This window comes from Plodia interpunctella, chromosome 14 (assembly GCF_027563975.2).
Source record: "Plodia interpunctella isolate USDA-ARS_2022_Savannah chromosome 14, ilPloInte3.2, whole genome shotgun sequence".
NCBI lineage: Eukaryota > Metazoa > Arthropoda > Insecta > Lepidoptera > Pyralidae > Plodia > Plodia interpunctella.
The window spans coordinates 7,801,695-7,826,729 of record NC_071307.1 but is presented as its reverse complement, the minus strand read 5'-3'; the positions used below and the strand labels follow the sequence as shown (position 1 = coordinate 7,826,729).

The following is a 25,035-nucleotide window of genomic DNA, read 5'->3' as shown; positions in this document are numbered from 1 at the left end:
CAACATTACAAACAGAATTTGTGCTAATTCCAATATTTTTTATTTTTAAATAAGCTAGTCACATGATATAAATACGGTAAAGTTTACTATTCCAATACATAATTATGATAAAAGCACATTAAAATAATTTATGATAAATAGTTGAGTAAGTACAATATTTTTTAATAATGTTCATTAATTATTGCAGAACCGTCTTTGTGGAAAATAAAGGTCTAAATAAGCCTCCTTCCTAAGTTTCTTTGTGATCTCTTCAATCGTCATAATTTTCAAAGCCGCTTTGCAACTGTTGTGCGCATGAGCGAAGAAACAGTCTCTCACCGACTGTAAAAAAAATATCATCAAACTATAATATTTTTTCACCTAGGTACATCTTCATAGTCTTATTCCTCATGGCTGAGGGTCGTGGTCATTACGTGGAATTAAACACAAACAAATTTCTTGGCATTAGCAATGGAGTGGTTTGCCATTGCCTTCTCCGTTTCCCACATTAATTAATAATCAACCAGTGTGCAGATTTCCTCACGATGTTTTCCTTCACCGGAAGTAAGTGGTGGTCTATGAAAACTACATGAGTCAGATTGGTATACAAACTCATGTGGCACAAGTAGGATTCGAACTTGGGACCTTTCGATCCACAGGTGGGCGTCTTAACCACCAAACACCACCACCGCTTCAGGTACATACTTAGCAATATCATTATTTTTTTAACGCAATGAAAAATACGTGTGCCTAGGCCCAATACTATCGCCAAACTCGGACAGACATTAGTGTCTAGTCGACCGACACGATTGTATGAATATTGCGTAGTTTGTATGAGTGTTTTTACTTGCGCAATGAAAAATCACCAATGTATACCGAATCCGCTGTAAATAAACTGTTTGCAGATAGTGTGGAGCCGGCATAAACTTTAAAATACTTTACTTATAAATGAATACTTATATGAATTTTACTCACTGAATGAACGAAAACTCATATAAATATGAAAAATTCATATAAGTATTTCAACCTTTTCATCGATGAATATTTCAATTTCTTGATAAAGTACCTAGGTACCAGCTTTGGATCTACATAAGAAACACTGTTAGAAATAGCAATATACTATACCTTCCATAAAAAGTTAATAAAATGTATTCAGCAATTATTTCTCCGATTTTAATAAGTATTTATTTTTTTGTTCCTTTACCTTGAACTCCGCCAGCTTAGCGCCCTGGAATTTGGCCAGGCAGTGCGAGAACAACATATTATAATGCATTCTGCAGAGGAAAATCCTGTCTTCGAACTGCCAGTAATCTCCTTGCGCTGAACAAGAGCACCCGCAATAACCACAAGCGTCCAAATTGTACGGCACGCATTTAATCTGTTAAATAAATAAGCATTTATGAGTTATCGAAAAGTTTTAATTGGTGCTGTAACTAACTGGACTACCAACCGAACTATATTGCTGCTAGAGGAATGTTATATTTGCATGTACCTATCTAATATAATAAATACGAAAGTTTGTGAGAATGCATCTATATATGTGCATGTTTGTTACTCTTTTACGAAAAATCTACTAGACCAATTGTTATAAAATTTGGTACACTGGTAGAATAGAAATAACTTGGAATAAGAGATAGGGATTTTATCGCGATATTTCCACGGGAGAGAAGCCCCGGGACGCATCTAGTATTACATAATAGATTCTTTACCTCCACTGCACACCGAAGGAACTTAGGGCCAGTGAAGCTATATGCGAATTTCATTTCCCTTTTTTTGTACACCGGAACATAATCGCAAGCCCTGTAAGAAAAATAAAAATCTTAAATTTTGTTACAGCTCTGACTGTTAGGGTAAGGATTGGAACACCTTTCCACGTGTCCCTTTCTTTGGTTTTCTCCATCTCCAATGTCTGTCGAATGCCTTAAGCTCATCCGACCATCTAGATCTCATTCTATTATAATATTTCATCATCTCATTCTATTAAGTATATTATTTAGATCTGAATTCCAACTGACGGGTACAGAAAGGACTACAACACTACATTATAAAACAAAGTTGCTTCCAGCTGTCCTGTCCTGTCGCTGATTTGATCTTTAACTCTACGCAACAGATTTTAATGCGGGGTTTTTTTAATAATATAATGCGATTCCTGGGAAAGGCTTAGGTATATAATTTACTGCGGCTTTACCCGAATGAAGCCGGGCGCAATGAAAATACAATCCTACAGAAGAAGTAGTTATCTGGCATAATTTTTACGCTACTTTCAAAATACTGGCATTAAAAAATACTGTAATTTTTAAAAACAATTTTTACGCTGGGTAATCGTTCACTTTGAATATCCCCTTCCTCTTTGAAGTCGAGTTGAAGGCGGCGCAGTTTTTCTTCAACGGTTTTGGTTTCGGAGGTTTCCTCGGCGGGGGCTGATACTCGCGGATTACCTTCCAACGCGATGTCTTAGCTCCAAGGCCCCACTTGCTATATTTCTGGTTAAGACAATACAACATTTATTTTTAAATTTACTTTTTCTTAATTACTTCGGTAGGTACCTAATGGAAATAGTACTTACTACAGTATATTTTTAGGACCCAAAGACAGTATGAACCCAACATACTGTGACCAACAACTTGTGAACATATGTTTACAAAGACGGGAAGAAAGCCATATTATTAAAAGGTCATTAATAATGCAAGTTGAAGGTACCAGAAATAGAGGAAAACACAAGAACTGATGGATGGATTGCAAAGAAAGATGAATTAAGTACCTAGTAATATTGGAGTGAAATGAAAAGTACCTAACAGAGTTAAATGGAAGGGTTAACACACCGTGCCGAGTTCACATGAGTGGGAAATTGGTCATAAAGAAGATAATGCAGTTACAAAATCTAAATCAACAACTGACGTTGCGCTACCAAGGCCCACAGTCAATAAAAAACTATCAACTAGCGTAGCATCAATGGTGCATAAAAACGATAAATTGGCATATGACTAATTATTGGGAGTTTATTGGTAAATTCCACTCACTCTGTGCGTAAGATCATAAAAGGCGTCGCGGCCGGGGTTGTGGCTACCGGGGCCCAGGTTGTCTCTAGTCTCGCCCAGGGCCCTCCGCATGAAGGGGCTCATGGCAGGGCCCTTGGTCGGCAGAACCTCTCGGTCCAATCCTGTGCCGAACGCTATCCGTGGCGGGGCCTTTTTGGTTACCACGTATTCGAAATCTACAAAATTATTCAATTTACATTACTAATTGAATAGGCATAATATTACTTTTTATATTTCAGGATAGTCGGATATATTCCAGCGCTAGCTATTATTAATGGATAGTACCTAGTTAGTGTGCTATCTTCGATATCAAAATATAGGTTTTCAATTATTTTCTTTTCGAGTGTGTCAACTAACACACATGTAAGGTTTCATTCAAGTCGCCTAAAGGGATCTGACATGACCTTTAACTTTAGCATAACTTTAATTTAGTACCTCCAAGTCTAGGCTCACGCAAGTTGACTATACGCAGATATCTCCTCTTATAAGGACGCTGCATTTTAATGTTCAACACAAGGTTAGTCAACAAACTGTTACAGCATGTATTCCGTGAGAGGACTATGAGCAAACCCTACACAATCTACACTGACTGAACCTTCCGTGATTCGTGACTACTTTGAGCTTGTAACAGTAAAAATATGACGAATACGATTACTTTTTATTGGGGCGCGCGATCGGTGCCGACTAGGGTGGCTATTTAAGTAACAGTTGTGTGGATTTTAATTTATTTATCTTTAAGTGTTAATTTTCTAGCTCGCTATAGCGATGACATCGCCAAGATTGCGGGTCCGATTTGGAGGAGAAAGGCCGAAGTTGCCAGAGTTCATTAGAGGAGGCTTTTAATCTGAAATGGATGCAATGGGCTATACAAAGAAGAGACTGGTTTTTATGGCAACGATATGAAGTTGAAAAAGGTTAGGTATATTCGTTTTTACGGGAATAGATTTAACTATAATCCCAACTTCTCCAAAAGTTTGGTCACTATTCGATGGCACGACAAATGCGAATTATTTGTATCCGAGGAATGGAAAGGACAAAAATGCGAAGGTCGTGTCACAACTACGGCCACAAATGGCTAGAATATATTTGTACGATGCCTTGCGTTGTTTATACAGAATAGGTAACTAAATAAATAATAGATAAATATATTGCCTGCCTGAAAAATCTAGCCTGATAACACTAGTGTAAATAGACAGTTGAAACAATAAACTTTGTAATATCTTTTGAACTTTTTAGCGATTTCTTTGTGCTCCTATAAGAAAGTAAAATGCCTATGAAATATACGAGAAGAAACGGGACAGAGCGCTAATATCTTTTGTCTCGCATCGCGTGCCCAGTTTTGCAATGTCCAATCTGGCGCTTTGTAGTTGATAGAGTTGGGTCGGGAAGTGTTGTTTATCTTTATTTTGGGGCTTTTGTTTTATAAGACATGTTGATCCCATCGACACATAAGTATGGAAATGTTCTGTCTCATATGGCTACGCTAGCTCGTCGTCTTTTAGTCTTCTTTATATTTTATTTATCGTGTAGTCGTTTAGTGTATATATGGCGCCAATTATTGCTGCTGGCCCTTAACAATCATGTATTTTAAAAAAAGGAACTAGTGTTTCTACTTACCTAGTGTAACGTCCCACGTCATCTTTAGCTGATTAGTAAATACATGCAAGTTGATTATTCAGCACCTGTAACTAATAATACGGGGAGAAGTTATCTGGGTTTAGTTTGTGTAGACTACAGTATAGTAACTAAGCTTCAGTACTTATTAAAAGGTATATACTCAGTTATTATAATAACAAAAATACTATTTGACCTACACTTTTAGTTTTTATTATTTTTATTTAAAAGATAAAAACTAAAACTGTAAGTACCTAAGTAAAATATTCCGCCGTGTGAAATTGCCTTTATTCGTGGGAACCGAAATGTGCGAGCCCAAATGAAGAAAATTGAACGATTATCTTACTAATCATTATACTTAGTTTCTTTTAGTTTCACCCTGAGTTCATAGGAAGTAAGCATATTAAATATAATAACTCAGTTCAGGACCAATAGATGAGCTACCTATATAAAAGTAGGTACCTAGTTTAGTTACTTATTGTAGTTTCAATTATGTAATTATCAAGGCTGGGATTGCCTAAACATTTGTATTGCGTTCTCAAAGTCTATTAGATATTTCATATATTTGAGGTACAGTTTCTGTAAAGTCTATTTTATTACAAATACTTTACTTTTTTATATCATCTAAGTAACCCCTAATCCTGGTTCCTTAGCCCTTTTTACTGTATACTAGATGTTGCTCGGGGCTTCGCTCCCGTTTTGAGATAAAATATAGCCTATACCTTGGATAATATACCTTTCTAATGGTGAAAGAATTTTTGAAATCGGTTTGGTATTTTCGGAGATTACCCGCCTCAAACATCACAAACGCATAACTCCAATGATTTCAAAACTATACAAGTACTATATAAGTCTATGCTTACCTTTATAATAATAATAGTTTAGATAAAGAAAATTGAATTAGAGCATTAGTAAATTGAGTATTTAGAACATTAAGATGTGGAGAATATAATTTTAATTATAAATAATTTATAACGTACTTACATAATACAAAATAGAAAGAAAGAAAGAAATTGAAAAGAGCTCAAAAGCTGTGATCTTTTATTGTTTGTCGTAACTATCTTCGACTTTTGTCAATAAACTATTTTGTAATTATGACAAAATATCAGACAACGCATGACAAAAATGACTGAAAATGAAATGGCACATTAAAGATTTTATTTGAGTAAAATCTTGTTGTGAAATTTCGCTTTTCGCTCATGATATTATTTTTATTGTATATTATAACACTATTGAGTATGGTCAACAGACCGTATCACCCTGGCAGTGAAATGGCAGTAAATGAATAAAGATTAAATAACGAAAACGTTTGAAAAATATCATCAAACTATCAAAGAAGGGAAGGTCTTTGCGAAGGGAATGTGATTAAAAATTACTTTGCGTCTATCATTATTAAAAAAGTTTTGGCAGATAAAACGTCAATGTCATTATTAAATGAAATGTCATAACTTCCATAAACCAACCAAATTAATGCTATTGAAAAAATGCGTGTGTGAGCGAAAACTAAACTAAATAATTTGAAATATAATTTCAAATTTCGCGAAACTTCGTAGTTTCACCGTAAAAATCTGGTGATTGTGAAGTGAACAATCCTGTTATTTGATGGTCTAAAACCCAAGGTGAAGTGTTTACTTTCAAACTTTTTCGAATGTAACAACAGGTATCATGTTACTCATGAAGTAATTTTTGCTCTTGTTATTATGTCATAGCTGCTAATAGAATCTTATGAAATAAATCGCATAACATATTAGTTTATTCAGCGTCCAAAGTCGTGATATCAGCATTTGTGTTGCCTTAGACAATTATTACAATAGTACATATCTCAACACCTTGAAGTATATGTGAAGGTATAGGTTTATGTGACAATACACCTACTTGAGACGAAAAACTTTTACAAAGCTAAAAATCATCTTTATTTGTTTAGTTATGAAGCCATGCCATCATGTCAACTCACCCCGACCAATTTATTTGGTTCTGAAGCACTCAGCATAGACTGAATTTCGATATACAAAAGCATCGTTTGTGCTATTCTAATCTATTATACCCATATCCCAAATATCATCAAAATCTGTCCAATAGATTTTAATGGAGTAGGTAATACATCCAAACTTTTGCATTTAACAATATTCATAGGATAAAGCATTAAAAAGACCAATATTGTATAATTTTAGATTACATTGTATGTCTTCTTAATCATGCTTGAATTAATTAGCTCAAAATGGTAAGATTAGTTACCTAGCACAAAATGGTCATTGATTCCAAATTTATCCTATTTCTTTGACTCCTTCTGCATTTGAAATCCAACTTTTTTCCATTCCAGAATGTCTTCCAAACTGCTGGTGCCAGTGGCTCTAGGCTTGTCTCTGGTCACAGTTACAGCGTTTGTGGCCTACTATTTGCTGAAACGCGAAGAGGAGGACAAGGGAGAGAATGTGAAAACTGCTAAAGTTAACACCATTGAGATTAATGTACCCAAGAGTATCTTGCCTGCATTGATTGGTATGATATTTTTTTCTGGTTATGATCCAAAAATATTCAAAACTTTGGTCCCTTGTGAAGAAAAAGTATTCTATGTCACTCAGGAATAATTTAACTTCATACTAATTAAAGAATTATTGGAATTGGTTAAATTTATATTTATTGCAAATATACAGACTTGCAAATGTTATAAATTTACACTTCCTTTATAATATTAGTGGAAATAATGTTGATAATGTGGCAAAATACACCTAATTCAAAGATTATTTCAATCTTTGAATTAGGTATATTTTGCCTAGGTATCTGTGTTTTTGTGGACAAGGATCATAATAAAATTATTTTTTTTTATTAAAACAGAAATAACATGAAACAATGTTAATAAATTGAATAATGTTATGGTAACTCTAAAAACTATACATATATCTTGACTATAGGATATGATTATAAATAATATAACCTAGTCATTGCAACTAAAAGTTTTACAATGCCAATATATTATTTATAACTACAGAACTAGTGCTTATTTTTACACAATCACTACAAGCATTTGTTAAATACGAATGTAATGTCTTCTCTGAAGTCATTAACAGCTAATATTTTCCACCCATAATGCCAAACAATTCAAGGCTACTATAACAAGCTTGGCTTCCTGCTGTCATCATTATTTTGTGCGTGTAATGTAATAGTGAATCACAAAATTTTAAATTTATCTTTTTATGAAAAGAGGTATTATAAAAATTATTAATTAATAAAAAAAGAAGAATTTGTATTTACCGAGATAATATATTTTTATAATGAAGAGAAATCTCTATTTCTATATAAGATACTATATTTTACCCGCGGCTTCAGCCTTGTGTATTTACATGTATGTGAAATTACATGTATTCAAAATTTCAAAAAGATTGGTTGAGTAGATAGATCATGAAGAGGTAACAAACTTAATTTCGCATTTATAATATTAGTTAGGATTCTAATATTGTATTTTAAGTGTGTTGTGAATTAACATTGATTTAATTGTAATTTTTACTTATTCAATAAATAAAGTTAGGATTAGGATATGTATAAAATATATTATATAGGATATATATAAAATATATTATTATATTATATATTAGGATATATATAAATCTAGATTATATAAATAAATCGGTTTTATTAATAATTTTGTAACAATATAAATTATTCAAAATGCAAATTGACATTGCAAATATTTATATCACAACTACATACATTTGTTTCTTCTCACGGCCAATTTCACGCATTAGGATTTTCAGCACATGACTTAATCTTTGCGTCATTCAGGTTGCGTCCTCCCAAGCATAGACACAGAGTTGTTATGGTTCGTGATTTTCGTGCAATCCTGGAGGAGCAGTTTAAGGCAGATTTTGCCGTATCCAACTGGAATGATGTGCTGTCTGCATCTGATGTGGATTCCAAGATCCAATTGTTTAATACTTTTATTTTGCGTCTTTTTGATAAACATGCTCCTTTACATCCGGTTCGGGTTAAGCATGCTCCTGCTCCATGGCTTTCGGAAGAAATCAAATTATTCATGGCTAGAAGAGACCGCGCTAAACTAAAATTGAGGCAGTGCCCTTCTGAAGAAAATCGTGCCAATTACGTTTGTCTACGCAACCTGTGCAATAAAAAGTGTAGGGAGGCGAAGCGAAAGTACATTCATTCGCATGTTCTGAATTGTCCCTCCAACAAAGTATGGAACTTCTTAAGGAGCTTAGGTTTAGGTAAACAAAAAACTGGTTGTGACTCTGTGTTTGATGTTAACGACTTAAACAAACATTTCTGTACTCCTCCTTCTTCTCTTTCCTCCACAACTAAGCAGGCAACCTTGGATGGCATCTCTGCTAAACCTTTCTCTAATTCTCCTCTATTCTGCATTAATAACATATCGAGTGATGAAGTTGTCAAATTCATCAACTCCATTAAGTCCAAAGCAGTAGGCAATGATGGTATATGTTTGGAGATGATCAAACCTATTGCTTTGCTTATTGCCCCATTAATTACTAACATAATAAACTGTTCAATTTCTTCTGGTGTTTTCCCATCCGCCTGGAAGCTCGGCCATATAATTCCCCTTCCTAAAAAACTTAATCCATCTAGCCCTTGTGACCTTCGTCCTATCTCCATCCTTCCTTTACTTTCCAAAATCATCGAGCATCATGTTCATCAGCAACTGAGTTCCCATCTTTCTTGCTTCAACCACTTGAGCGCCTTTCAATCTGGTTTTAGGAATGGTCATAGCACCACTACTGCGCTGGTTAAGATCACGGATGATATTCGGGCAAATATTGATAAGAAATTTCTGACTGTCCTTGTTCTTTTAGACTTTACCAGTGCATTCAACACTGTGGATTTCGACATTCTTATCGCCCTCTTGAATAAGTTGAATTTTTCTCCTTTATCCCTTAGTTGGTTTAAGTCTTATTTGACCGGACGTCGTCAATGTGTTCTACTTAATGACTGTTTATCGGACTGGTATGATCTCTCTGCCGGTGTTCCTCAGGGTGGCATACTTTCTCCTGTTCTTTTCTCGATTTTTATTAATGGCATCACGAATTCTCTCTCCTCAAAATTTCTGAAAACATTCAGAACGCTTTCTCCACCATTAATTCGGACTTGAATAAAATTGCGACTTGGTCTCATCAGTTCGGGCTTTTAGTTAACGCCGGAAAATCTCAGGCCATTGTTATAGGTAGTCCTTTTTATATTAATAAATTTAAAGATCTGGTGGTGCCCGATCTTGTTCTTGACAACAAAACCATTCCTTTATCTCCTTTTGTTAAGAATCTTGGCATCATCATGGACGAGACGCTTTCTTGGACCCAGCACATTGATGAGATTAGCCGCAAAATTTTTGCTTCGCTTCATGCTCTTCGCCGGTTGCAGTTTTTTCTTCCCACTGTCACTAAAACTCTCCTTATTCAATCTCTTCTTATTCTTCTTCTTGACTACTCTGATGTTGCCTTCCTGGATGTCACGGAGGAGCAGTATGATAGGCTGGAACGATTGCAGAATCAGGGCATTCGCTTTATTTTCGGTCTTCGCAAATTTGACCATGTTTCTGACTTTCGTCGTCAGTTAAATTGGCTGCCCATCCGCCTTCGCCATAACTTACATATTCTTTCTCTTCTGTACAATATTCTTTTTAACCCGTCTTTCCCTGAATACCTTCATGAAAAATTCTCTTTCCGTGATGTTGATAGCCGCTTACGGTCATGTAATGTTCCTAAGTTACAAATTCCTTCTTGTGCATCTCGGACCTTTGCTCTCTCATTCTCTGTGCGTGCTGCGAAACTGTGGAACAGTCTTCCTCTTGAAATAAAGGTGGCTCCCTCACTTGCCTCTTTTAAATCCCAGCTGAAGGGACACTTTGAACAGGCCTCAGATATTTGAGTGTTATAATTAATTATTTATATTAGTATTTATATATGGTTTTATTATATTTTTATTATTTTGTTTTTGTACTTATTGTGTGTAGTTTTAATAAAGTATACTTATTTAAGTTTTCATTGCTTGTTGATACTTGATGTTTCGTGTACTTCTTTTTTCTTCACTTTGCACGTTTATCTTACGCTACCTTACTTTGTGTGTTGAATTTTTTCCTTTCAAATACTTGGTTGACTGGAAGAAATCCCTTTCTGGGATAAGTCCGCCTTTGTACGCGTTCTTTCTTTATTTCACTGCTTTCTTTGTATGTGTTTTCTTCGTGCAATAAAGAGTTTACAAACAAACAAACAAACATATTATAATAGTGACCTACTTAATGCTTTAAGAGTTTCTGATAACACACATTCTGGGAAGCCATTGTTCCGTTTTTGAGATAACATCTTATATCATTATATAGTTTGATAAACTTATATTATACACAGTTATAAAAGAAATTATTTATGGCTGTGAAGCCAGGCAGTAAATGTTTGAAAAAGAATAAATATCAAATCAAACTTTGCTTTTAACAATTGTAATGCAATACCTAAAACTTTTTTATGAATTATTTTTTGCCGAGATCTGAGCCGCTTATATCGACATAATTATATCCATAATATCCACCTACCCTTATGCCGCTTTATGTGAGATACAGCATATCAGATTCATAGAATCCACAGAAGCTAAAAATTCACCGTCAGGTCGCAGCGGCTCCAACATCAAAGACATAGAGCGAAAATCCGGAGCGTTGATCAACTTCAAGCAGTTCAGTGACAAAGACCATGACGTGTGCATCATCCGCGGCCGCAACACGGCCACTCAGCTCGCGGAGACCATGATACACGACTTCATGCAGCAGCAGCCGGTCGTCGTGGAGGACTCCATGCCCGTGCCCGGCTGGGCTTGCGGCAGGATCATTGGTCAGTGCTGTTTATATGTAACTACTGCCTTTGTTTGTATGTACCTACTGCCTTGTTGGTAATGTCGTGTGCAGATGATGAAATTCTGGAATTGAGCGGTAATTGAACCCACGTCTCTGTCTATCTGGGCAGTGCTCTTTCAACGCGTTGTGGATTTGCCATCGACACGCAAAACGAAGAAGTACTCTTAATGACAGAATCAATATAAATAATAATATAAAGAATAAATTGTAGGATTCGGGTGCTTCAAAGTACTATTGTATTTATATGGGCCTAGTAACCTAAGATGAAATTTTATTTATATACTAGGCACGGCTTCCGTCTTCGCTCGGGTAAAATCATAATAAATACACATAAACCTTCAGGAATCACGCTGTCTATTGGTGAAAGCCGTGCGAAAATCCATCGGTAGTTTTTAGAATTTGTTATATTATAGATGCGACAGGGGGACTTTTTTCGAATATGTAAAGATTTTATGACAGGAACGGGAGGTGAGAACATAAAGGACATCAGTCACGTGAGCGGCGCGCGCATCCGCGTGGAGGGCTCCGGGGACAACGGCTCGCTGCGCCAGGTCTCCTTCCGCGGCACCAAGGACCAGATCGCGAAGGCAAAGGGCCTCATTGAGACGTGTGTGAGTCTGTTTATCTTTCATTTTGTCAGTGTAGTAGAGAGAAAATAAAATAAATATATTAGGACAAATCACACAGATTGAGCTAGCCCCAAAGTAAGTTCGAGACTTGTGTTATCGGATACTAACTCAACGATACTGTATTTTATAACAAACACATATATAGATAAACATCCAAGACCCGGGCCAATCAGAAAAAGATCACTTTTCATCATGACCCGACCGGGGATCGAACCTGGGGCCTCTCGGTTCACAGGCAAGCACTTTACCACCGCGCCTTGGAGGTCGTCAAGAGAGAAAATGTAGGGAATCGTACCTTGGGAAGTAAAGGGACACAGTAGGAAAGCTGATTCTGTGCTGTGCTCGATAACTGATGGGGTAACCGGGAAAACGCAGAGAGAAAGATGAAAGAGAGACCAAAAATGTAATGTATAATAGGTGGCGCAAGAGAAATGCCGCCGGGAGATTGAGCAGTTCAAGCGCAGTCCTCGCCACGAGGGCCGGGCGCCCGAACACGAAGACATGCCAGGTGACGCCAAGCATGTCAAATATAAGAGGCCTGGTAAGATCTGCTAACAGCATGCACCGCTAACATAGTGTACACACATTTGATTACATATAGATATAGTTTAACAATAAAAGAAAAAAATACCCGACATAATAAACATAATTTTTGAAGAATAAACTTTTTATAGTAATCTTACTTTTTGATATTAATTTTATTGCAGATTTCAGGTATGAAATCATATTTTATACCTAGCCTAGTTTCAATCTTTACCAAATTTGGTATACTTTGGCACATCTGAGGTCGTAATGTGAGTTCTCAATTTCATATCGTATGTAGAAAAAGTTTTCGCAGTAAAACCAAGCGAACCAATCACAGTATAGCATTGCGATGCGACGACAACCACACAGCTATGTGATTGTCTCACTTCGAATCGACTTGATAGTGAGATGTAAACAGCGAATTCGCACTAGGCACACAGTAAATGTTGCAAACTCACACTAATGCCTCGGATGCGTCATATTTGTCAATCATTACAACAACAAACTGTTAATATTTCCGACAAACATTTCTTTAGATCAAGGTCGCTCGTCAAGGCAGTACAAATAGTTCTCTGATCAAATCATGGCTCGGTTATTAGTCGAAGTAAGTTGACTTGTAAATCCCCCATAAACACTTGAATTTTGAGTATTTATAAAAGCTTCTCTGAAAGTATGTATAATCACAAGATGTTACACATACGATGCGATGACGAAATTCACTTCAGCTTTTCGGAAATTTTACTCACACGCTAGCTTGCAACATGTAAAAGATGCATTAAGTCTTGGAACCGATTCTCATGCAATCGAAGGTCATTTTATCAATTTTTTCAAAAAATTTTGAATGTTTAACACAGTTTCTGCGTCCACATAGAATCATCATCAAAAAGTTTCATGGAACGCATCGATCTTTCGAACTTTTTGAATTGCGATGAAATGGACTTCGATTGTATGAAAATCGGATCCCTGTACTTTAAAATAATCGTAAATAATATTGATAATAAATTCCAAAAAGCTTTTATTTATACTTATCACGTTTTGCTCTTGCTACGCCAAACCACATTTTTGTAGTATTTGGGCCCAATATTAATATGTTATACCGGTATATTGAACAGGTGACAGGATGTTGATTTATACATATATTTATGTAGTATGTCGTGTATTGTATATTTAATATTTGTTGTTTTCGAGTGCTGTTTTCTTTGTTGTGTGATGATCTGTATATTTTTTTGTAGATTTTTTTATGTACGTTTCATTATATTGTTACGGATTAGTGTGCTGTATTTTTGGGTCCATTTGAAAAGGTTAACGTTTGGTGATTGTCTGGCTTACCTGTTGTAAAGTCTGTATTGTCCGGTCGATTGTATTTATAAATTTGTATTTATCCATAAATTTTGTTTTAATAACTTTTTCTCGATTTGCAAAATTATTTATTATTATTAAAATTGTGTTTCAATTTGTCATAATCAAAGCCCACTCCCATAGCAGATTGCGGGGGCGCGCCCATCGAGGTGTACGTGTCAGCCGTGTCCTCTCCCAGTCGGTTCTGGGTACAGTTCGTGGGCCGCCAGGTGGCTCAGCTGGACGACCTGGTGGCCAACATGACTGACTACTACAACAATAAAGAGAACCGAGCTGCGCATGCGGTAAGTGTACAGTATATGGTCTATACAAAGTTAAAAATCCAAAGAATATCAGCGCTTTGATGAATCTATCTTATTTCAAAGCAAATTGTTGAGCGGAGGCCTAGTTTGTCCAAGATTTTATGTTTTATTTATGAAAAGACTAGTGTTTGCCCGCAGCTTCTTCCCCGTGAATTTCTCCGTGAAAGCGGGATATTTGGGAAAAGCAGCCTATGTTTAAATGGGGTTCTTTAACTATATGCATACGAAATTTCATTAAAGTCCAATGGTTGCGAATATATTATTATAAAGTACCAAGTATATTATTAGCATTTCTAAATTATTATTAAATTAGCATTTTAACGTATCATTGGCTCACATCTTTCTCAGTAGGTTCTCAAGTTAAATGGTTGAAGCGGTTAGTATACCGCTTCAACCATTTAACTTGAGTACATATGTCCATAAGCAGTTCTTTTAACAGTCACCATAGCCTTTAACTCAAAGTATATGAGGAATATTGATCATAAACAATTTGCTCCATAAAAAACACACATATTCGACTCTGACTTAAATAGTGGGATAAGGTAAGATGTATCAATTTGTTCCAGCTGTCGTCAGTGAGCGTGGGCCAGCTGGTGGCGGCGGTGTTCCGTCACGACGGACGCTGGTACCGGGCGCGCGTGCACGATATACGGCCCAATGAGTTCGACGCCACGCAGCAGGTACTTTCTTCTTCATCGTATTCCTCATGACTGAGGGTCGTGGTCATTACATGGAATGAAACACACGTAACAACTTTCTTGGCATTGTTAATGATGGTTTGCCACTGCCTTCTCCATTTCACACACAAGTTAATAATCAACAAGTGTACAGGTTTCCTCACGATGTTTTTCCTTCACCGGAAGCAAGTGGTGGACGATGAAAACTACTATACATGAGTCAGATTGGTATACAAACTCATGTGCACGAGTAGGATTCGAACCTGGGACCTTTCGATCCACAGGCGGGGGTCTTAACCATTACACCACCATCGCTCCATGCAGCAGGTATGGTTATATCGAATTCACAGGCACAAGCAACTAAACTACCTCGTTCTGGAAGTCAAATGTGTTCTTAGTAAAGTGTATGTTAGAAATAATTAATTTTTAGAGTAAAAAATGTCGCCTCATTGAAAACCCCAAAATATTAAACAGAAATATTATTTTGTGGTGAACGCTGTTGGTGGCATAGTTAATAAATTTATTGACTGCTTATTGTGGCATTGTTTGTTCTACCTTAATAAAGAGAGAGAGAAAAGTCAATTCAGACAGACCCGGGTCTTAACACAATTGTCGCCAGCAGGCGATTCAAATTTTGCCGCCCCTTCTTAATTTGCCGCTCATTATTAAAACATAGACAAATCTTCAAAATTTTACTTTTATTTTTTCGTGCTGTCGCAGCTCCATTTGCAAACGTCAAACATTACAATAGTGAGAAGTGATAAACATTCTAACGGGAAAGAAAGAGAAACGAAACATCCACAAAAATCATCACTTATGTGTGACAATGGTTGATTATTACATACAAGCGATGATTACTCATGATATTTGTAAATGAATAAGTCCGCGATAACTCTACTTTGTGCCGTTTTTCTTATTTTGTACTAGCTGCGCCCCGGGGCTTCGCTCCCGTGGGAATTTCGGGAATAGTACCCTATGTGTTATTCCAGGTTATATTCTACCCGTATACCAAATTTCATAACAATCGGTCCAGTAGATTTTGCGTGAAAAAGTAACAAACATACACACACATATACATCCTCACAAGTATTTATAATAGTAGTATGTTGATATTTAATATTCTTTTCTGTAAATTTCGCTATTGGTGCAATAAAGAGTATTGTATTTGTATTGTATATATTGTATGTATTTTATTTCTTTAATGTCGTCAGGTGGCGGACGTGTTCTTCGTGGATTACGGCGACAGCGAGTATGTGGCGACGCACGAACTGTGCGAACTCAAAGCTGATCTACTTGGATTGCGGTTTCAGGTAAACTTCTTTTCGAGTTGTTGTTGCTATTTATAGGAGAAGAATTTGTTTGAATGTGGCCACTGTTATTACTTTGTCCAGATGAATGAGATTAAGGACTGATTTACTGCTTGCTTACAAAGGAATTGATAAACTATACATATCGAATAGATATTGTTAAAAATCGTGTTTCACAGTTGTTGGTTAGGGCTAACTGGCAAAAAACTCCCGGCAGATTTATCTAGCAGTTTTTATCTTAGATTAAAATGTGTTTATTAAATAGTGGTGATATAGTGGCATTTAGGCCCTTGAGATAAATAAAACGTTTATTTGAGGTAAATAAAACGTTTATTGTATATGTTTGAGATAAATAAAACGTTTATTTGAGGTAAATAAAACGTTTATTGTATATGTTTGAGATAAATAAAACGTTTATTTTACACAGAAAGGGACGAAACACACCCTTCTGGGTGTGTTTGTGTCCATCGGACCCGCGATACAAGTTTAGTGTTGGCCGTTGTGTCGTGTTTGAGAAGCTGTATCCGTACATATTATAATTTAAAGCTCCCTGCCTCGTCTGTCTGTCCACGATGAACTCAAAAACGACTGCACGGATTCTCATGCGGTTTACACCAATAAATAGCGTGATTCCGGAGGAAGGTTTAGTTGTATAATTTATTATGTTTTTACTGGAACGAAGCAGAGACGGGCCGCTAGTAAGTAGTATCCCGCCTCGTGTGTTCGGCTTTTTTAACGCCTATCATGCCTCTCTGTATGAACGTGTTCTATCTTATTTGGCTGCGCTTGCGCATTATCTTCAGTCTTCTTTGTCTTTGGTTTTAGGCTATGGAGTGTTTTTTGGCGGGAGTGCAGCCGACGTCGGAGCAAGCGACCAGCCCAGCCGGCCGGTGGAGCCCGCAAGCCGTGGAAAGGTTTGAAGATCTTGCGCAGGTCAGATATTTTTTCTCGCTTTTATGTATGTGTTTTTGTCTTTCATGTCTTATTTATATTATTTATATAGAGATAAAGTTACTAAGATACTTACTTTATTTAAGAAATTCTGTTTATACAGGGTTACTGGTATCTAACGCATAACCTTCCAAAGGCGCATAAGGTACATAGAGATTAACATCTTTTGTTCTACGACTTTTGTCTAATCGTGATAAATATTTTTTTTTTAACTTTTAATTTCGTTTCTATAAAGCGTTACTCTATATTCGATTCCGCTACATAGCGCTACTGTACTGTAGTGAAAAAATACAATGTAATTTGCGATTCTACACATCTGTGACAAACACTTCTACACATCTACAAATTAGATGTTTTTTTATATGATTTTTTTTATATGAATAAAAAAGAACTAAGAATCGCGTAAAGTCGTAGAATAAAAGTTGCTTGTTTTGATGTACCCAAGCAGTCTTTAGGAGGTTTTTATACCAGTAACCCTGTATTTATATTTCAATTAATCAAATTCACTTAATTAATAGTAATTTGTATAATTATGAGAATGCTTCTCACACCCATCCTCGCATGTTTCATTCTTAATTTTGAAGTTTCCACCATGATTTTATGACCGGCCGCCTGCCCGACGTGAAACCGTTGCGACAACAACGTGCTGCGTCGGCGCAACGCAGCACGGCTGAGCAATGAGGCATGGCTCTTATTCGGAAATTATTTTTTTTACTCAATAAATATTACAGGTAGCGCGATGGAAGCCGCTAGTATCAAGAACGTGCACGTACAAGAAGACAGCGTCAGCTGACGGAGAGAAAGAGAAAGAGATACCTGGCATCAAGCTGTTTGATGTCACTGACGGTAAATTAAATTAAAACATAATTGAACTTGCAAGTTTTCTAACACAATTAAACATATTTCCAGACTAAAATTCGTGACCCAGATCAATCTGAAAAATATCGTTTTCCATTTTCACCTGACCGGGAATCGAACCCGGGATCTCCAGTGTAACGGTCCGGTATGATGACCATTAGGCCACAGAACAGAGGTCGACGCAAGATGTCACTAAATCGGTACTAAAGGCATCTGACATGACTATTCGAGCTAGTGATAAAATTCATGCTAGCTAGTCGATTCGTCGAATTCATGCTAGATATTCGAGCTAGTGATAAATGTCATGTCAGATGCTATTAGGCGACTTGAATAAAATCTGATACTAGTGTTAGCACACACTCGATAAGAAAGATTATAGAAACCGTGATTTTTTATGCACATTCAGAGGGAGAATTGGACATCGGAGCGACGTTGATAGCGGAGGGCCTGGCCGCGCCCGCGGCGCTGCGCCCCGGCGCCTCGCCAGCGCCCTTCGGAGACCTCGGCAACTCCAGGTATTACATTGTCCACAGATTAATAATACCCTATTTATGTGCATACATTTTTCAAGATAAAATTGCATTCAACGCGAGACAAACAAATTGGCCGTGCTGTAAACCCCAACGAGTTTCCTCGTCGGGAGCCAATCACATCAGGCAGATATCAAATAACAGGAATATATTTTATTTAATTCTATATGCTCGCTTCGCTGTGACCGAAATTAAATCAGTTAATTCTAGCACAGCTAATTGATATAGCGTATATTGGAAATGTACTTATTTCATGCTTCACGAACGAAATTAATCTAGGTGAGATTTCAAGCTCTATTTATATAATTACTGATAATTATTCTCCATTATTTAAATTTATAGATACTGATTTAATATAAGTCCCTATGTTACACTTTCACTTTTCGCTGGACCGATATTAATGAAATATAGTTTGTGAGAATATATATGTGTGTGTATGTTTGTGATTCTTTAACGCAAAATCTAATTTGGTACACAGGAATGACACAAATAATTTGGTACCTACCTGGAATAACACATAGGTTACTTTCCCGAAATTCCCACGGAAGCGAAGCTCCGGGGCGCCTAGTGTATTCATAGTATAATAAATATGATCTTATTTAATCATCTGATCAAGTCCCAATCATTGATGAAATGGATTTTTTAAATTCAAAATCTGACCAGGGTGCTCAGCATGCTAACCGACGCGCGCAGCTCCTCGGTACCGAAGGACCATAAAGACGACCACTCCGATATTGTCCAACCCGCCGGACATAAAGGTAACGTGTGATAAAACATTTTAAAGCTATCACACAGCACACTAACACCAAAATTACCAATTTCTTGTATTTCTTAGCAAAATATAAAAAAATATTTTGACAATTTATGCCACACTAGATAAATATTTTTATTGCTGGTTTTCTATTATATAACAGTCAGAAAAGAGTGGGTTTTGGTCGCAACTTACCGATTTTTAACATTTCAGAGAACGAACGAATGACGACGTCGAAATCGCACGGTTCGGGGCTCGAAATGTCTGACCAAATAAAGTCTGTATCGAATTTCGACCTATCGTACCCCGACGCTAGATCGAAACCGATCAACGGTTCACACGACGAATTCCTAAACGCAGAAAAAGAGAATTTACACAAAGAAGCTTCGACGGACACTTTGGTGCCACATACGCCTGCGCCGGTCTTGTCGAAATCCCCATTGGACGATTTCAAAGCTAATATCAATAGAATAGATTCGCATCATAGTTTGGATGCGTTGGGGAGGACGCATGAGTTGCATAAGTAAGTTGAAGGTCAGTCGATTCAAGAAAATCGGAAATAAAATGATAGATTCCGCTCCCTCCCGACATAATAACGTTCATTGAAAAGTGAGCTTTAAGGCATGCGCTGTAGGCATACTTTACATTGACAGTACGAGAGCTTTATATGAGCTGATAATTAGTATAAATTTGTGGTCAATCTAAAATATATTTATTGTCGAAGTTATATAGCTTACATTTCAATGAACATAATTATGCCGGGTAGGTTTAAATCGGCTACGATTAAAGTAAAAACAATTAGAAATATATAAAACGTATTTTTGAGAAAATATCGATATAAATAACATTTTCGTATCACAAATTAACACAAAATGAGGATTTCAAGTTACAAGTTACGAGGATTCATAAAAAGTTAACGAACTCATAAAACAGTTTCAGTTAAAATGTGTTTTTCTCATTCTTAATTAAGATATTTTTATTATTTTAACTAAAATTGATTTAAATAGTTCGTCAATTCCTTATGAATAAGGCGGAATGAGAATATTTATCACTTTTTCGTCTCCCAATTAACATATCTCGTCAATTGTTGTTGATATTAAAACGATATCTTTGTATAGTCTGCCATCGGCCTATACTGTAGCTTTAATTATAGTATTTTTAAAATTAAATTGTTTATTGGTTCGTCTATGGTCAATGAGACTATGATTTTAAAAAAGCGCCTGTCGGTTTTTCCGACATTTTTTGTTTTTTTTTTTCAATTAAGCTACTAATGCCCACTCGCATGTCAGAGGGTCTCTTATTTAGGGCGTCGCTACTGTTGAACAATTTTCTAAATTACTTTTGATCTTCATGTCCAGTATTGTATACCACAGATTGCTAACCCATTCATTGTTTGTTTGTCATTGACAAAGCATGGTTACATTTATCTCGAAAACTTGCAAGCGGGCCTCAGTATCCATGTTTTGTTTCAAATTTTTTAATACGTATTATTACAAATAAAACTGTTTATTATCATGCACATATTTTTCGTTCCTGTATTCTGAAATATGTCTAGAAAAAATCCTCAAAAAATGTAGGGATTGATTGTACGGCGCTTTAGTTGCCATTTGTTCCTGTCTCACTCTAAACACTTCGTTTTTCGCTTTCACTTTGGGGAGAGTTATTACCTTCCTAGTATAGTATTTTATATAGCACTAATTTTCTTTACTGTGACAAAGATGTAGATATTTTGACATACCACAGCTAAAGGTTCTTTAAGGTAGGTATTTAATTACTCATATTTATATTCATCTGCTACTTAAAAACTATTTAGATCATAAATAAAACACTTAAAATCGTCCATAAGATACTTTTACCAGTAGAAAATCGCAAACATGATCGCCAAGTAGTAAAATTAGTATACCAATCTGAGTTATGTATAGTCTAGTCGTTATCCTATCCTATAGATAAAATATATATCCAGTGAAGTAAAATATGCGGAAATCTGCACACTGGTTGACTATTCAGTTCACTAGTGTGTCGCGACTAGTGAACATTGGAGGTAGGTACATAGTCGTAAAAGTCATGTCAGATGTCTTTAGACGACTTGATAAATTATGTAAGTAATAACACATTGTTTTCTATAAATTAGACTGTCTCTTTTAGCATTTTTAAAATCAATTTGTATTTTGACACATCTTTCATAAAATTATATTTACAACATACAGGAATGATATCAGTAAATAAGAATTCTTTGTCATAAGTAAAGAAAATAATTCAGCTATTTTAGTCTGTGATTGTAAATAACACCGTAGGCGTTAACGTTGCTTCGTAGATGTTAAGAATATTTGTATTTATTAGGTTGAGACGACACGGCGGTTTGACATCGTAGATCCAAGCTTGATCGAGTTAAGCCTTTTCTATGTGAAAATGTCCTTTAATAGCTCTTTTATGGAAAGATTACTTTGTGAATTAATAAGAAATTTCAAGAATAAAGTGTGTGTGGTTGGAATTTGTTGTGCCATTACAATTTATATGTATTTTAATGATGTTTTTCAATATTTATTTGACCACACATAGTCCACGAGCTTCTTGTTAATGCTTGATTGAAAAAAAATCCGAAAGTGACGGATTTCAAACTTCCATTCAATTTACCCCAAAATCCATCATTTTAATTCGTATTCAGTTTAAAGCATTCTTCACCATAACTAGGGCACTGGAGTGAAAAGGAATTAGCCGTGTGGTCCTTATTTAGTGTGTCGCATTTGTAGCTGTATTTATGAGTTCGCTTGTACCACATGAATTTACGGATAATACGCATCAGGGTAGCCAGTTATTTGTTGCCAGAGTAGCCAGTGCTTGCATTGTTCTGGTTTGAAGAGTGAGAGGTAGTGTAATTACAAGGTATTGTGGCAGGCCTTAGGACATAAAGTCGGCAACACGCGTTGACACCCCTGTGTTGCAGCGTTCTTAGGCTACGGTGACCACTTATCAGGTAGGCCGCATGTCTGTTTGATTGCTTGGTAGTATATAAAAAGTGTTGTTAGGAAATGTGCGTTTTGATCATAGACTTTCGAGGGAAAATGTAATAACGTTTCGTTATTTATGGCGGGAATATTGTCAACCGATTAAAAAAAGGGAACAAATTATATATTCGGAGTGTATAATGTTATATACAATTTAAAATTAGTATTGGGTTGGTTTATACGTTGTTGACATATAATGTATATTTTGTAAACTGTTCAAATTGTATATTAATAAAATCAAATCAATCTATCGAAACATGTGTACTTAATCTATATGTATTTATAGCTTAGAACAATAAAATTGGTATATGTTCATTAGTTCATACTTTTATGGCCATTATTCGAATTTTCTTCGAAGTTTTGTCTATAGTCTATGGTTTAAACGCACTATAGAGTAGCAGGATAGCGTATATAAATTATCTTTTTGTGATAAAAAGGACTTGAAATGGTGCTAACAGCATAATAATAGTGTCGGAGCTTGTCTCACATTGTGGAAGGATTGTCATAACGACCGGAGGAAACTCGACTGAAATAAGTAACAAATTTGGTATTGGTACAGAATAGTAATATAATATCCCAAGGATGACATCTATTATGGGATTGGGATGACATGACGGAATTATCTAATCAGTATTTTTACACTGTATTTTTTATTTGTTAATTGGCATGTGAGCGTAGAATGTATCAGCTGTGATTCTCCCGAGTAAATTATTAAAGTCAAACAAGGGAAAGAAGTATTATCTATGGATACTTATCATAGGTAATTGGCAAGCAACCTATCATTTTCTGACTACCAATCAACTACCAACCAACCAAGATCCAAAGTGGCTTTCGAGTTTCGCGACTCTTGGCTCTGTCTTCCCCGTAAAGGATAAAGACGTGATACCGTATTGATTTTATAGATTATTTCAGCAAGGTAGAACAATATTTTATTTCGCACAGAATCCGGAGAAATCCTGCCATATTTTAATGATTCTCGTCGATTCACCGTTCGTTATGAAATCCATAGTATTTACACAAATTTGGTAAATATCTTACTGTATGTACTTATATAAAACGATGGTTGTTATTTCGATGTGTGTACAGTTGTTGAATATTTATGTACAAAACTGTATTAAATATTATGTCAGAGGTAACATAAGAACATTTTAACTTTTACTAACAATATGGTAACTTTGATAAAACGATCGAAATGTTTTGTTTAGATTACAAGGTTTAATCGACTTAGATTTTTCCTGTAATCAATAAACATCTGGTTTTTTTGATATCTATTTATCCAAGAATATATATTATATAAGTATATTAGAAATAACCATATCATTAAAGAAGAATCTCTTAACGAAATCTATGCGCGTTCAATAATTGTTAGAAACGTAAAAATGTTTATGAATAAAAAAAATCTATCATTTATTATGGACCGCACATCAACCTACCCGATATTCATTGCAAAATCATCCATATTACTACCTGTAAAGTGCGGTCGACTGTACCATTGCTAAGCTCTTTTGTCCCTGTTATTGAAATATAAATAATTTTATACTTTGATATGAATGAATATAGATATATTAAGCTGTTTTTGTAATATAATATGGTATTTGACTTTGTTTGAAAAAAGTGCTAGAAAATATAGATTTTTGGAAAAAATATAATTTCTGCTAAATAAAAAGGTATTTAACTCAACATTATTGCACAGCTTAAAATATTAACCGTCAAACAATGGGATCAAACAAAAAATTACAAACACGGTGGTAGGTACACCTTGAAACCTTCCACCTTGCAATAAAGCTTAAAATAACACCTTGAAATAAAGCTAAAATCAAGTTAGAATTTTCATAAATCTAGTACATTTTCAAACATAGAAAAATACCCTTTTAAATATTACAGTCTGTCAATAAAGCGAAGAAAATGAACGTGCGCTGTGTCTTCTTGGCAGGCTACACCGTTTATGAACCAATATTGATTCTATTTGGTATTACGATGGCAAAAAAAATTGACTTGTCAAAAATCCGTTTTCTTTTCTTTATTAACAGGATGTAACCTTACGTCTAATGGTGCCATAGGCAATATAAATTGTTTCGAAGTATTTGATTCTTAAGTTGTTATTATTTAGTTGGTAAGTTTGTCTTATCTAGATGTCCTATCAGTGTTGGATTTAAATTATAATGTTTTTTCACGAATAAATGTGTGAAAATTATTTAAATCGTATTTCACTTATTTGGTTCAGTTGCCGTGTTCTTTACAAGTTTATCGATTCTATGAGTCCAGCCGTCCTCTAGTCATAAGTGGTATAACTTCATTTTGTTTAATGCTATAAATCTGATACAGTCTACATTTATCAGTCTAATAATATAATAATTCTAACAAAAACATACTGTAAAAAAACCAAGTCTCGCAGCTCGGTTTTTCTACCGTAAAAAGTTGTGAGATCCACGTAAAACCACATTACCTATTCATTATCGCGTTCTTACTGACAGACAGATGCAACAGAGAGTAAACATATAAGGGTAATTATATAATATAATATAATAAATATGTAAGGATATAGGTACTCATTTGAGTAAAGCCCCGGGGTGCAGCTAGTATACATATAACTTAAAAAACAGACGATATTAAAAACCAAAAGTCATCAAAACAATGGCACACGAGAG

General features: G+C 35.6%; 3 protein-coding genes across 13 annotated transcripts in view; 1 reads left to right on the top strand and 2 right to left on the bottom strand.

Annotated features, from left to right (window-relative positions):
- Positions 1 to 23: 23 nt before the first annotated feature.
- Positions 24 to 6,886, bottom strand: LOC128675143 (uncharacterized). 6 transcript variants are annotated; one of them, XM_053754321.1, is made up of 7 exons: positions 6,867 to 6,886; positions 4,635 to 4,705; positions 3,000 to 3,193; positions 2,293 to 2,462; positions 1,689 to 1,779; positions 1,184 to 1,357; positions 24 to 321 (listed from the first exon to the last, which is right to left on the bottom strand). In XM_053754321.1, the coding sequence occupies exons 2-7, from the start codon at positions 4,654 to 4,656 to the stop codon at positions 175 to 177; spliced, it is 798 nt and encodes a 265-aa protein (XP_053610296.1). In that variant the 5' UTR covers positions 4,657 to 4,705; positions 6,867 to 6,886; the 3' UTR covers positions 24 to 174. The 6 variants fall into 6 exon arrangements, with proteins under 6 accessions (XP_053610296.1, XP_053610295.1, XP_053610294.1 ...); XM_053754320.1 differs by lacking the exon at positions 6,867 to 6,886 and adding an exon at positions 5,495 to 5,859; XM_053754319.1 differs by lacking the exon at positions 6,867 to 6,886 and adding an exon at positions 5,616 to 5,859.
- papi lies at positions 6,079 to 24,581 on the top strand. Of its 6 annotated transcripts, none has more exons than XM_053754305.1 (13): positions 6,079 to 6,250; positions 6,952 to 7,130; positions 11,252 to 11,470; positions 11,953 to 12,104; positions 12,540 to 12,630; positions 14,130 to 14,290; positions 14,875 to 14,988; positions 16,197 to 16,295; positions 17,118 to 17,225; positions 17,975 to 18,089; positions 18,508 to 18,616; positions 19,295 to 19,389; positions 19,596 to 24,581. In XM_053754305.1, the coding sequence occupies exons 2-13, from the start codon at positions 6,953 to 6,955 to the stop codon at positions 19,907 to 19,909; spliced, it is 1,755 nt and encodes a 584-aa protein (XP_053610280.1). In that variant the 5' UTR covers positions 6,079 to 6,250; position 6,952; the 3' UTR covers positions 19,910 to 24,581. The 6 variants fall into 6 exon arrangements, with proteins under 6 accessions (XP_053610280.1, XP_053610279.1, XP_053610276.1 ...); XM_053754304.1 differs by having other exon boundaries at positions 12,540 to 12,663; positions 14,133 to 14,290; XM_053754301.1 differs by having other exon boundaries at positions 12,540 to 12,663.
- mts (microtubule star) overlaps positions 9,754 to 25,035 on the bottom strand; it is a 99,328-nt gene continuing 84,046 nt past the window's right edge. Inside the window, exon 8 of the mRNA XM_053754313.2 lies at positions 9,754 to 9,764. The gene's annotated coding sequence lies outside the window, so the exon portion shown is untranslated. The remainder of the gene's footprint in view (positions 9,765 to 25,035) is intronic.